This window comes from Camelus ferus, chromosome 19 (assembly GCF_009834535.1).
Source record: "Camelus ferus isolate YT-003-E chromosome 19, BCGSAC_Cfer_1.0, whole genome shotgun sequence".
Classification (NCBI taxonomy): Eukaryota; Metazoa; Chordata; class Mammalia; order Artiodactyla; family Camelidae; genus Camelus; species Camelus ferus.
In genome coordinates this window covers 1,361,237-1,376,148 of record NC_045714.1, presented here as the reverse complement: position 1 = coordinate 1,376,148, position 14,912 = coordinate 1,361,237, and the positions used below count along the sequence as shown (strand labels likewise).

General features: G+C 48.9%; 1 protein-coding gene across 2 annotated transcripts in view; it reads right to left on the bottom strand.

The window, feature by feature from the left end:
- TOX2 (TOX high mobility group box family member 2) overlaps window positions 1-8,531 on the bottom strand; it is a 120,926-nt gene extending 112,395 nt beyond the window's left edge. The window contains exon 1 of one of the 2 annotated variants that reach the window (XM_032461206.1): window positions 8,171-8,531. In XM_032461206.1, coding sequence (XP_032317097.1) covers window positions 8,171-8,269 — 99 coding nt within the window. In that variant the 5' untranslated portion in view covers window positions 8,270-8,531. Of the gene's footprint in view, window positions 1-6,858; window positions 7,145-8,170 lie in introns of those variants that run through there. The other variant, XM_032461207.1, reaches the window with a different exon arrangement.
- Between the last annotated feature and the right edge of the window lie 6,381 nt (window positions 8,532-14,912).

Sequence of the window (14,912 nt, the reverse complement as noted above, 5' to 3'; positions counted from 1 at the left end):
CAGACAAAAAAAAAAGTTATATAATATATCACTTTTACATGCAATCTAAAAAATAATACAAATTAATTTATTTACAAAACAGAAACAGACTCACAGAGTAGAAAACAAACTTATGGTTACCAAAGGAGAAAGCAGGAGAATAAATTAGGAACTTGGGATTCACAGATACACACGACTACATAAAAAAATAAATAAACAACAAGGATTTACTGTATAGCACAGCGAGCTGTATTCAGTATCTTATAATAACCTATAATGGAAAAGAATATGAAAAATATATATATAACTAAGTCACTTTGCTATACACCTGAAACTAACACAATATTGTAAATCAACTATGCTTCAGTAAAGAAGGAAATTAGATACCTACTTATGATAAACCCCAGTTCTATACAAGTGAAGAATATTTTGTAGGCATTTATAACATTAAACTTTATATAAAACAAAAAAAAAAAAACAAAAAAACTTTCCCACAGCAGAAGACCAAGAGACAGTTGCCGACAATGGTCTGAATCCAGCAACCTGAAACATTCCATACTCTGGACCATAATTGTGGCTCCAAGGCACCTTTCTACTTAAAACCCAACCTGCTGAAATGTGACACTATATAATGATCTTTGCCGGTGTCCTGCTCCCATGCAGTCAGGTCTCCCCGAATTAGGCTGAGAGTACCCTCAAACCATCTCCAAGCCACCTTGCGATGGCTGCTCCCTCTGCCTAGGACGCCTTCCCACCACTCTGCATGCCCCCCTAAGCAGCCCGCGCGGGTTTCCTGTAAGACTCTACCATGTGAAGCCTTCCCACACCTCTGGCACTGTCACTTCCCCAGACGATTATATATTTAATGATGACTCTGCATTTCGAGCCAATATATTAAGGATCCACACAGCCTTTCATCTAGGAAAGACAAGTTTCCTATTGCATCACTGAGCCTTCAGGACAGGGTTGAAACCCCTAGCACACAGTAGGCACTCAGTTAAACCTGCTGAACATTTGAGAAACCCAGCGGTAAACAGGTCATTACATACTGAGAAACCACAGCCTTGTTTCTCATTCTAGCAGGCACCAGAAATCGCAACTGCACAGTAGAAAGCTTAAGCATCAGGATAATTGATCAAAATGTATTAGCCCATGTTATACAACATGTTTTCACTAAGATATAAAATTACAATTTACCACGACTCATTAAGTTAATAATTACTTACCATATGTTTTTATTGCTGCTCCCAAACCATGCTGAAAAATCACTACATAGGTTTTTGGCTCATGTCAACATGATGACTCTCAACCACGTGGATACAGGATTTACTGACAGGGAGACATAGGACTAAAATAAGGGACAGAAAACATGAGCCCCAGTACTCTGCCACTCTCATCACCACCATCTTCTAGTTTACCTGCACCCCACTTTCTAGATCAGTAGTTCTCAAACAGGGATGATTTTGCTCCCGCCCCACCAGAAACACCTGGCCAAGTCTGGAAACATTTTTGATTGTCCTGACTAGAGAGGGGGCATCTGGCTGGTAGAGGCCAGGGAAGCCGTACACATCCTATAATGTGTGGAACAACCCCCACAACACGGAATTATCAGGCCCAAAATGCCAGCATTGCTGAGGCTGGGAAACACTGCTCTAGATTAAAGGGAACTACGGCATTACTGTCTTCTTGTACCAGTGAGAAAACTGAGACTTGGAGCGGTTAAATGACGTGCACAAGGTCACCAGCCCATGCGGGTGACTGGTGCAGCTGCATTGTGAGAATCAGTCTTCCCTGCCTCCCAAACTCCTCTTCCATCCCACAGATTCAAGAAGGAAACAGAAAGTCGCAGAGGAAGTGAACAGCTCCCTGTCATTCCAAAATGCTGAGCAGAGACCTCTTAAATCAGAGGCCCAGAAAAACCAGATCCAGAGACCAAGGCATAGAAATGTCTGATGAAGACCGTTTCCCCAGCAGCTCGAGCTGAAACTAGACTCCTCTTGCATTTTTAACTTTCACTTGTGCTACTCTTTGTGAATAGAAACGAAAGCATTTCCTGCTGGGCTGAGTGCCTTACATGCAGGATTTCCAACCCTCATGACAACTCCACGGGGAGAGGTGTTGATGTGCCCATTTTCCAGAAGAGGAGGCTGAGGCACGGGGAGGTGAAATAACTTGTGGCCACTGAGGCTGGTAAGGTAACGGTCAAACTCAAGTCTGCTGGGCTCCAAAATTTACACTGCGTTCATAACTGAGACCAGCTCTGGGAAATCAGGGAAGCAAAATAAATGCCCTACAGAGTCATTCCAGGACTGGCAGCCACGCTGCAGGGTCATCCTTGGCAAGAGGGTGAGGCTCTTTCCAGCTTACTGGCTGCTTTCCATGCTGGGCTCTGTCCCTTGGGCCTACTCAGAGAAGCTCTTCTAGGAACGTCAGGTCCGCCAAAAGACTCTTGGCCCCTGCCCTGCCCTGGACACAATGTGCTCACCACAAAATCTTCAGATTATAAAAGCCAAATAGATGTTAAATTCCTCAAGCCACAGGGAACAACAGGCCAGCCCTGAATTCATTCATTCAGCAAATATTTACTGAGCAATTACGTGCCAGTCCAGCTCTGGAAATACAAAGGTAGACATGGAGGCTCCTACCCTCTGCAGCATACAAGGGCCCATATCCTCAAAAAGCATCATCCTCATCCTTGCCGGTGCACCATCCTCTACAGTTAGAAAGGACACACCCAGCCTTTATTTCATTGAATTTCCACACCACAGCTCCCCATCTCACAAGCCTAATGGTCACTAATTTCCTTTCTGTTTGCACAGAGGGAAACAGAGGCCCAGAGAAGGGCACTGTCATGCTCAATGTCATCCAGCAGGCTGGGGGTGGTTGTGCCAGGCCTCAGCTGCCACTCCTGATAAGGTAGAGAAGTGTGGTCCTTGAAGAGAGCTATAGGGAACACCTTTAGATAGAAAGTGAAAAAGAGCTTCCTAACAGAGACACAGCATTCTTCCTGAGCTCCCCCCAGGACCAGCTCCAGGTTCACCTGGCCCAGGGCTCCCTCCCCAGAACTCACCAACAGCCACCTGGGCCCCAGCAGAAAGATGCTGTGGGGACCTCACCTACCAGAGATGCTGAGCGGGCCTCTCATATCCCAAATCTGGGGGAGGTGGGAACAGCAACTCCCACTTCATGGATTTTTGTCACAAGGAGCCTCCAATCATTCACGAACCAAGCTTGTCTAGATCCCATCCAGGGGCAAGAGGCTGTGCCCAGAGCTGTGTGGGTGGAGGGTTGAATCAGTCACCCATCAGAACAATTTCCTGAGTAATTATAGGTCAGGCACGATGCCAGGTGCTGGGCATGGTTCCTGCCTGGTGGGAGCCCACAAAAACCTGTATACAAACAACCAAACCACTGCTACACAATGTGTGGTCTCTGGAGCAGCAGCGGCACGACTGGGAGCTCATCAGACATGCAAAGCCTCAGACCCCAGTGCAAACCAGCTGAATCAGAATCTCGGGTACGGGAAGGGGTACCCAGGAATCTGTTTTTCAAATCTTGCCAGATGATTCCTAATGTATATATGAAATTGAGAACTACTGGTCTAGGCCACAAGGCCTTCCCCAACCTCCCTACTTAAACTGCAAACCAGCCCCTGGACTTGACACAACAACCTTCTTCCCAGCTTCAATTTTCTCTGTAGTACTGGCATCAATCAAAATACCATATATATATGGTATCATATGTATATGATACATATATGGTATCATAATATGTATGATATATATACCACATATATATGATATATATCTCATATATATACCATATATGTATGATATATGTATCACCCATCTATTTATGACTTCCCTTGCTGATATGTAAGCTCCAGAGTCACTTTGCTTCACTGCTATAGCATCAGTTGCCTAGCACAGTGCCTAGCACAAGAAGGTGACTGTCCTCTTTTATTTGTTGATTGAACGATGGATGGCAGAACATGCCAAAACCCATGAAGCACTCATGCCTGGGGGGAACCTGGAGGAAGAGAGAAGGTTGCTGGCCATGGAGCCCTGCATAGAAAAAGTGGTACCCAGGTTGGCCTTGAAGGATATTTGGAAGGGATGAAGGATACTTGGAACACAGAGTTGCTAAGCCTATTACTGGAATAGGTCCCAGATGGCTAATACCATTGCTGTCTAATTAGTAGCTGGTATGTGCCAAGATCTGTCCTAGCCTATGTCACCTCACTTAACTCTCTGGAACCTCAGAGGTGGTCAGTGTCATCCTCAAGAGAACACTGAAACTCAGACATATTAAATAATTGCCCCACCCACAGAAAGACTTGTATACAAATGTTCACAGCAGCTTTATTTATAATAGTCCCAACCTGGAAACAAACCCAAATGTCCACTGGTAGGTGAATAGATAAACCAATTGTGCTATATTCATACAATATAATGTTACTAAGCAATATACTAGAACAAACTATGGATATGTACAACATGGTTAAATCTTAAGGACACTTCATTGAGCAAAATGAGTCCAGATGCAAAACTGTATATGCTTCACACGATGTTCTAGAACTTAAATTGACTTAATACACTTAAATTGAACTTAAATAAAGCATTGACAGTAGAAATCAGATAAGTAGTTTCCTCTAGGGGTAGGGAGTGTTGACTGGAAAGGAGCATGAGAGAACTTTCTGGGGATAGAGAGTTCTTTATCTGGATTGGGATAGTGGTTACATGGGTGTTCTTATTTGTCAAAACTCATGGAACTGTACACTTAAAATTCGCATTTCATTGTATGTAAATCAGATCTCAGTAAAAAAAAAAAAAAGTGCTAAAAATCATTTGCCCTAGGTCACAAAGCCACAACTGGACCCAGATTTGCCCAATTCCAATGGCCAGCTTCCACCAGTCTGCCACAGTTGAGTGGGGAGCCTAGGCAATGACCTCAGCCTGACAAAGCACCTTGCCAAAACTCGAAGGAAAGGACTGTATAGTTACCCCAGGAAGGATGTCATGACTTCCAACCCCTAAACCACAAGACTTGTGGGGAGGCCAGACGAGTGTCAAGCTGGGAGTCAGTGAGCTTGTGTTTAGGCCTCAGCTGTGCTCTTCACCTGCTCTGGAATCTACGAGTATATCACTCCATGACTCAGTTTCCCCTGGTGTGAAGGAAGGGGGGATCAATGGTTCCCAGCAGGGGGCCACGGGCCCTGGGGGCTACAGGGCCACAAACCCCTATGCTCACCAGGCATTGTTACTACACGAACTAAGTCATGTGCCTGCTTCATAACTTGTAAGCTATTTTTCAAATGCATGCTAATATTATTGTGATTACTAAAATAAGCATCTATTTCAAAGCAAAAAGGAAACCACAGCAGCTTTTTGCCATTGTGTATTTTTTTCAAACAAAAGATACCAAAAGAGCAGCCACTGCTCATGACTTTGGTTTAAAAAGGCTGGAATCTCTGTGTTAGAGGATTGCTAAGGGGACAGTCACCAAGGGAACGGTCGCCAAGGGCCCTTCCAGGTCAACTGCCCCACGGTTGTCCAACATCACTTGGCAAATGCTTGCCCTTGTATTTCTCAGGTCTGGGTCCCTGTGGGAGCAAGTCTCTTGTCTGGACTCCAGGCACCAAGCCCCCAGAGTGCAGGCTGTGTCCTGGCTCTGCAGCTCAGTCTACAGACCCCAAGTGTGGTCATGGCTGTACCTTGGGCCTGTTTCCCCTCCAGTTCTGATAGTGACCAGCTGTAAGTATCGAGCCAGGCCATTTCCCTCCTCATCCCTCAACATCACCTTCCTGGCACAATATGACCCACCTCCCAATCGCCAGCGCTGAAGGTAAATGCCCACTTCTGATCTGCTACCAACAAGCTTCTGACCTACCCCTGACTGAGCCAAGTGACTTCCCTGACTCACCCTGCCATGAGGCTGAAGGATTGAGAAGCAGGTCTCACATCCAAGTGCAAGGTGAGATCTTGGGGCTTTCACCTCTTCTAGTGGCTCAGCTGCCACCCTCCTCCTCTTCCTGGACACACCCTCTGCTCTGGGCCAGGGATTCCAGATCACAGACAGAAACTAGAATCATCAGCTTCTCGTTCCCTGATAGGTGTCCTCCCACCAGCACTTCACACTGGTTCTTGGTGCTGAGTCAGAGCTTTATAGCGTATCAGAATAAAGTAGGGGCTTCAGCTGGGTGCCCCCACCCAAAGGCCCCCTTATGAGACCACCACTCCAGTTTACAGAAACACCACCCACAAAAGGAACACTCCAAGCTAGCAGCACCTACCCAACCAGGCTTTGAGGCACAAATCCCCAGTGTCACCCATGCCCCCAAACCAGAGGCTAGAGCCTTGCCAACTTCTTGTTTTAAAAAATAACAAAGCCAAGGGCAGCAGACAGACCAGCTGCCCCTACACCCAACCATCTTCTTCCTGAAGACTCCACTTGCTACTTCTAATCAATTTTCTCTCCATCTGATGGAAGCAGCCCAAGACCTGGCCTTCTCTTGAAGACACCATCCCCCTCTTCGGCTTCTAACTTTGCTGGTCACAGGACAAAAGATAATCTCTCCATCCTCCTGGAGACCTCACTTGCCGCCCATCCCAGCTCCACGCCGCCCCAGGCCCTGTGACCCCGGACCCCACCCCATGCCCCGGACGAACTGAGGAAGGCTTTGCCCCCAGACTCCAGAAGCCACTCCCCAAGGCCTGAGGACGTACTCAGCGAGGCCCAACATGGGCGGGCGGCCCCTGGTTCCGCGCAGGGACGCCCCTCCCCACAGCATCCCCGCAGCAAGAGGCTTAGTTTAAAACCTGGAGGGTGCGGTTGAGATCCCGGGAGGGCCGCGGATCCAGCCACCCGACGCGCACTCACCACGCAGCGCCACCAAGCCCGCACGTCTGCGCCACGGCCACGGGGAAACCCGCGCGCACCGTTCAATCCGGGCTCCGAGTGACGAAAAGCCGCGCTCGGCTCCGGCCGGCCAGGGACCGACGCACCGACCCGCGGACTCAAGGACCGTCCTGCTTCCTAACTAAGTTTGAAAGTTTCCACCAGGGCTAGGGAAGGGACGCGGACTGCGCCGCTGCACCTCAGGGTCCCGGGCTGGGCTCCGCGCGGGGAGCGGGGTCGGACGCCGCCCGCCCGGGCTTCCAGGCGCTGAGCTCGCATCGCGCCGGGCACAGCGCGGCGGGGACCTGGCTGAGGGTGGGGGCGGCGATCTCGAGAAAGAGGGGAGTGTCCTCCACCGCAGCCGCAGCCTGGAGGGGCGCCCGCTCGCCGTTCGTGGGGGGGGGGGGGGACAGACCTCGATGGGCCACTGCCAACTCAGAATCCAAGGCCCCACCAGGCAGTGAAGGCCGATTAGTAAATGGACCAATTAGTGCGCAGCGGCGCCAAGAAGTTAAAACCCCGACGCGAGTGTGGACGACCGAGGTGGGGGAGGGTTGGTGTGGGGGCTGCGGCTGCCCCGGGGTGTGACCACTAGTGACTCTGTGACGGTCAGGGAGATTAGTATGTTTGAGGTTCGCCGTCCATGGGGTGGCTGTGTGTGACAGTGTGCAACTGTGTGTCACTGGGAATGCGAGTGACTGTCGGAGTGAATTCTTTGTGTGCCTGTCCCCAGTTGTGACTGCGTGTGACAGCAGAGAGGAGCATAGAACGGGGTGTGTGGCATCGTAGTGTGGGAATGGGTGACTCGTATGTGGCGGTGTGACAGTGCAGATGGGTGTGACTGAGTGTGGTTGTGTATAAATGACTGGAGACTTGTGTGGGACGGTAGTGTAAGTAGGTGCATGGCTGTCTATGTGTGACAGTGGGTCACTGTGTGTCGGCTTAGGAATGAATGCGCTGCTGTCAGGGGGACATGGGTGAGTGTGTGTCACCGAGACATCGTGTGAATGACTGTCGGGGTGACTTCTGCCCGTGATCCCAACAACTCCTGGGCGTGAGTGTCACTGCCAGGGCATCGGCGTGAGTGTCGTGCCCGTCGGCGGGACTGATGGGTGCGTGTCCCCGCGCGTCGGCACTGCCATCATCTCCCCGCGTGTGTCCCCGAGAGCGCCCGCGTCCCGAGCCGCCGGGTGACTACTGCCCGCGCTCCAGCCCGGGACGCTCTGGCGCGGCGCGGGGTCCGAAGGCGCGGGCAGGCCCCGCTCGCCCGGGCCCCCACCCCGCCCCCGCCTACCTTGCCGCAGTGGTAATAGTCCAGGGGCGCCAAGCCGGCCGGCTCGGCCCCGGGCCGCGCGCCTACCGCGGGCGCCGAGGGGTACAGGCGGACGTCCATGGCGGGCGCGGCGGCGGCGGCGGCGGCTCCCGCGGGCAGTGCCTGGGCGGGCGGCGGGTGGGAGCCAGTGTGCGAGCGGGTGTGCGAGCGCGGGGGGCGGGCCGGGGGCGGTGCCCGGCGGAGCGCCCCGCCCCCGGCCGCCAGCCCGCCCGCGCGCGCTATTGTTCCGGCCTCGGGCGCCGCGGAGGGCCCAGGGCCCGGGCCCAGGGGGCGAGGTCCCTCCCGCGGTCCGCCTGTCTCTCCGCCCCCCTGGGGGTCCAAGAGGGTTGCGTTCCTGTCCCTTTCCCGTCCCGCCTTCCACCACCAAGGGTGAGGGGAGGGAGAAGCCGGTAAGACACCCCTCCCCAGAAGTGGGACACCCTCGACCTCCTAGATATTTAGGGCGTTGCTGAACCCCACGCGGCGTCTGGCAGAGGGGAAGGAACACTCGGATATGAGTGCTGCCTTACCCGGGGGCCGCGGCCCTGACCCTGAGGCTGATCCTCGGATTTCCTCCATCCGTGTTCCACTGATCTGAGTCACTGTGAGAATGGCCCTGGGGGATTGCTGCTTAAACTCTCACTTTATATATGAAGAAACCGAGGCAAGGACTTGTGGCATCGGTAATGGAGTGGGCTTCGCTGCCCGCAGAGGATCCAGGACGGAAGTCACCAGAGAAGGCAAAAGGATCCTGCCCTCTTTAGTGATAAGGAGAGGAAGGACCATTGAAATGGCCTAGAAAGTGAAGTTCTGGGGAAGGGTCCAGAATCTGACACACACACACACACCACAACCACCACCACCACCACCACCACCACCACCACCACCACCACGGTCTCCTGGAGCAAGAGAAGAACGGAAATGGGTGCCTCCCACGGTGGGACAGAGAGGTGACTGACACCGGGTCCCTCTCCCACAAAAGAAGCCCCCGAGCTCCTCACAACACCTGCTAGCAGCTGGCCTGCAGCTCTTCCCCTTCTTTTCTAAGAACTAAGTCTCTACTCCCTTACCTCCCACTGACTGGGCCACCACACTGCCCTCTGTTTCCTGGTTCTGGCACACTGGGGATGCCTGGCTCGGAAGGGCCAGGAGGCCAGGAGGCAGAAGTGGGTCAGGATGGGGTTCGTGGGTGGCAGCAGGACACGGGATGCTATTTGGACAAAAGGGAGTGAGCCAGTTGCCAGCTTGGAACTTAGCTCCTAACTGCTCCTTGGGCTTTGCTGGTCCTGGCTTCAAGCTAAGACCACAATTTGTGACCATAAAGATCCCCTAATGTAAGATAGGTGTGGGAAACAGGCTTTTGCTAAAAGTTTGGGAACAACAGAAGGAAATTACAGCTCAGAAAGGAAAGAACTTCTAACTGAATTTCAGCAGTCATTGTTTCTAGAATTCAGTGCCGTATCTCATTAGAAGGAATTTCCTTCTGGCCCGTCTCCCTTTTTCCATCTGCACATCCAACTGATCCAGCAGTATTTATTGAGAAGATCACCTTTCCCCCCACTTTGCTGCAGTGTTAACTTTGTCATAAATCAAGTAGTCCGTATGTACATGGGACAGTTTCTGAATTTTCTAGTGTGTTCCATTAGCCTATTTTTCTCTCCTGGTGCCTTATCTCACTGACTAAATTTCTATTGCATTATGATAAGTCTTAATGTCCTCTCAAATGAGGCTACTGACTGTATCTTTAAGATTGTCTTGACTATTCTTGACATTTGTACTTCCATAGAAATTTTAAAATCAGATTGTCCGTTTAAACACACACACACACACACACACACACACACACACTTCTGCTGAGATTTTAGTTGCTATCACATTGAATCTTTAAATCAATTTGGGTAAAATTAACATTTTCAATGTTAAGGCTTCCTATCCATAAACATAGTATGTCCCTTCATTTATTTAGGTAGTTGTTTTTTTTTTTTTTAAGTTCTTTCAGCAACATGTTGTAATTTCCTATGTAGAGAACTTGCACATCTTTTATTAGATTTACTCTTGGATATTTTATGTTTTTGATGCTATTATCAATGGTTTCTTTATATGTGTATTTTTTTTTTCTGTTTGTTACCAGTACACTATGGTGGTTTTAAAACAAGTCAATAAATTATTTGACATTCTCCCAAGGGGTGGAGTCTAATAGCATTCACCTTAAAAAGGGTTGGTCTCAGTGAATGGTTTTTAACAAACAGAATGTGGCAGAATGTGTGCTGTGTGGCTTCTGAGTCTAGGTGATGAAAGTTGAAATATCTTTTGCCTGGCTCCCTCTCTTGGGACATTTGTCTTTGGAACCCTAAGCCACTATGTAAGAAGTCCTGGGCTGCTGTGCTTTGAAGAAGTCTGAAATAACCCTCACAGAGAATCCATATGCAGAGACTTAAAAAAGAGTGGAAAATGACTAGCCAGTCCCCTGCTGTTCCAGCTCCATCTACTGCCTGACTGTAACCACATGAAAAACCTTGAAATATCCAGCTGAGCCCTTCCTGAATCCAAAATGCACAGAAACCAGGAGAGATAATAAATGGTTATTGTTATTTTAAACCATGAAGTTTTGGAATGATTTGTTACTTGGCAATATATATCTAGAATGTGTAAAAAAGTGGATTTTGTATAATGCCCTTTGATCCAGTGATACTGCCAAACTCATTTATTCTAATAATTTATCTGTAGATTGTTTAAAATAAAGATACTATATTCTATTTCATCTGTAAAAATGAAAGTTTTAGTTTTTCCTTTCCAATCCTTAAACATTTTGTTTATTTTTCTTGCCCTGTTGCACTGGCTAGTGTTGCCAGTATATGTTGGAAAGAAGTAATAATAGAAGGCAGCCTTGTCTCATTCTCAATATCAAAAGGAAAGCTATCAATATTTCACTATCCACTATAGTGCCAGCTGAAGGTTTTTTGCTTTCTTCTTTGTTTAATTTCATTTTGTCTTTTGTAGATCCCTCTGCTGTGGGTTGAGGTCAATCTTCACAGCAATCCTCTGGATCAGGAAATAAGACTGCTGTGGCCATTTTACAGATGAGAAGTATGAGGCCCAGGGAGGAATCCTCAACATCACAGTGTAAATAATAGGACTAATCAGCATTATCTAAGTCTGGAAATCTCACCTGGAGCATATTTCCACAGTCTTGGTCTCACTAACTCTGGCCAGAGCTATAGAACAACATCCACCAGAGGATGGAGACCCATGTGCAGTGGATCAACTTCAGGAAGCCATCTGGCTCTCCTGGGGTCTGCCAGCAGCAGCAAACACTGACCCTGCCGGTCACCTCTGTCCACTCCCTTCCCTGAGAAGAGGCCAGCACCAAAGAGTTCTCAGGGAAGTCTGGCCGTGGAGCCCATCAGGGAAGCCATGCAGACCCCAGCACTTGGGCTTGCCATTTTTTTGTTGGGGGTTGATCAGGTAGGAAGTTGATGACTCAGTTCCCCCAAAGAAACACCCTAGCCTCATTTGTTGTTCTCAGGATGGGAGTGGGACTTCTCTTCCTCTTGACCCCATGTGGAATCTGTGAAGAGGGGAGTCTCAGAGCTGCTCCATGCCCTGCCTGCAGCAATCCAGTTTGGGGACCCAGAGCATCTGCTATGCATCTTCTGGTTCTTAGTTTCTGATATCACAAATAGCTGAGATATCAGAATATGAATGTGCCTTAATATGTTTTGTTGTTATTCAGGTACGGTAAGGCAAAAGGATCAGGAGACAATTACCATTGAAAAGATAGTTTGTTACACACAGTTCCCAAGAGAAGAGGCATGCCACAACGCCACGGAGGCCACATGCAGAAGCACCACGGTCAGTCAGGAGGCGGGGGTGGGTGGGTGGGAATAATTGTAGGCAAGAGCATTTATTGTGGTTTCCGTGAAAAGGAACAGGCAAAGCAGCATAAACAGATTTAGGATTGGCTAGTTTGAGTAATTTCCTTATGGACACATGGTAGAATTATACTTCCCCATCGACTTGAACTTAGGTACAACCTTGTGACTTACTTTAGCGAAAGGAACATAAGCATAAGTGGTGCAAGTCACATTCAGGTGGGACGTTTAAGGGTCTGGGTATACTTAACTTTGTTCCCTTTTCCTTCTACCACGAAATCCCTAACAAATTCCAACTCATTCATTAAGACCCAATTCAAGTAACTCTTTGGTGAAGACTCTCCAAGACTCCAACTCAGCGCTCCAGTTTGCAGCTCCAATAACTGTCTGCACACGGGACCATAAGTGTAGATTTCACTGAACCATAATAACACACTTGTCCTGTGAGTATCTCCAGGGCAGAGATGATGGCTCACTCATCTTGGTGCCTCCAATGACTAATACAGGATGGATGTTTCATGCCCACTTCCAGGGGATGTAGAGCTTTCAAGGGACTTCCTATCTGCACACACACACACACACACACACACACACACGCACGCACACACTCACTCAGGAAGAAGTAGCCTCTGAATTGTTCAGGTCCTAAGGCACAGATGGGCCACATTTGCCAGTAAGAGGAGTCACAATTTAGCACATGTGGGTGACTCCCAGCAGTATCTCCACCTCTCCTCTCTTCCTTTCCAGTGGCCACTGTGCTTACAATCTAGCTCAGGCTTAGACGTAGTGGGATATGTTAAGCTGGACTGGGGTGTGGAGAAAGGAGGTCCCCAGGAAAGAGCTTAGCTTACCTCTTTTGCCTGGGGTCCTCCAAAAGTCAATCCTGAGACAAGGGACCTAGTGCAAGTAGTTTACTGGAGAGTGATCCCAGGACACACAGGTACGGGGCAGCGAAGTGATCCCAGGATTGAAGTCAGCAAAAGGCACATTATCAGGCAAATTACCACTGCTGGCAACTGGAGCTTCACTCCACTGGGGGATTCAGGAATACAACCTAGACACTGCCTCAGAATTATCCCATGTGAGGGGCAAGGAGGTAGAGTCTTTACCCACCAACTCTTCACCGTCTTGGTTGAAGGCTGCTCTCAGAGGGCATTAATTCCCAGGCAGTGCAGCCTGGCCGGCAGAATGGGGCTCCGGCAACCAGAGAAAACTGTTAGACCAAGAGATGCAGGTACCAGCAGCCGGAAGCTGGGGCTTCCTGCACTGGGATGGTGAGGTTTTTGGGGAGGGGGACAGAGCCCCGGGGGTCAAGTCCATCTAATAACAGAGCAGAACTCTGCTTTCCTGAGGCACTCACTCTGTGGGCATGTGTGTATGCATTTCCTTCGGGAACTTGGTTGAGGTGGGTGTCTGTTGCCTAGAGCAGCAGTTGGGCCTTCCTGGGGCCCTGGCCATTGTACCTTCCTCAACAGCATTCCAACATGTTTTATTTCTGACAACTGCCAAGTCAGCCCACAACCTTCACTCAAAGTGTCTGTTGGACGAAAGATCAAATGAACCAACACACATGCGGCAGAGACTTTAGCACAAGATGATTCACTCAGGCCTTGCATACAGGAGCACTGAGACACCAAAAGCTCTGAGTTCAATTCCTGAGCTCCGCTCAACTCCCTGTCTTATGTTACCCCCTCACTGCACTTCCCTGTGCCTCAGTTTCACTTTGGCAAAATGGGATGGTAATGCCTACTCCACTGGTTTGTTGCAAGAAGCAATGAGGAAACAGCAAAAGCGCTTCTAGAACTCTGAAGCTCTATTTAATTGTGAGTCATTGTTATTAAAACGTGTTTTCCTTGTCAACAGCTCTAAAATCCCCTCACAAAAGGTAGGGACTTCTCCCTGACATCCCACCCATGAATCCCTGTCCAGCTTTCCAGAGGGGCAGTGCCAAGGTCCACCTGGGAGACTTTACACTCCTTGGACTCTCACTGGGGGAAGAAGCTGGGGCTGGAAGGAAGGAGGGAGTGTGGAGACTCCTTGGAAGTTCACAGAGAATCTGCTGTGTGAACCAGCACAGTATCTTTGGGGATCTTCTCGCTGGCCTTCATGGTGGGCAGAGTTATTAAAGCACTTTTTACAAACGAGGAAACTGAGGCTTGGAGAGAAGTCCCTGAACCTCAGCACACAGCCAAGACTTCGTCAAGCTGGGATTCATATTGAAATCCACGCTTCCTGTACAGCAACACACGCTACTTGAGTTTAAATTAAATCACGCAGATTGTCTTACAATACAAAGGGCTTGAGTGAGCTATCTGGAACACATTCCCTGAGAACTCTCAAGATTTCCTTACATTTGTCTGTCATGTGCACACCTGTATATCATTATATGCTGGTTACAGAAGGAGAGAAAGCAAAAAAGTTAAATGTGAATGAACCCCACTCAAAAAAGAAATAGGAAATTACCATGTGCAGCTGTCTAAGGGGAAACAAAAAGCAGTTCTAATGATAGCTAAAAAGTGCTGAGCGCTAGATGTGTGCCAGGCACTGTGCTAAATGTACATCTGTTATCTCTATTAATCTCGACAACAACCCTGTTCTTATCCCTATTTTACAAATGAGGAACCTGAGGCACAGAGAGGCCAAGTAACTTACCTGTAGTCAGTGCATGGTGTAGCCAGAATTTTCAACTAGCCAGTTTGGCTCCAAAGCCCACACTCATAACCACTAGCCTCACACATCTCTAGTCTTACATATATTTCAACTTATGCAAAAAAGAAAACTCTGTTAGTGTTTAGATTGGAATTACAAGTAGTTATTAAATTAACTTGGGGAGAACCGAGTTTTTTAATAAA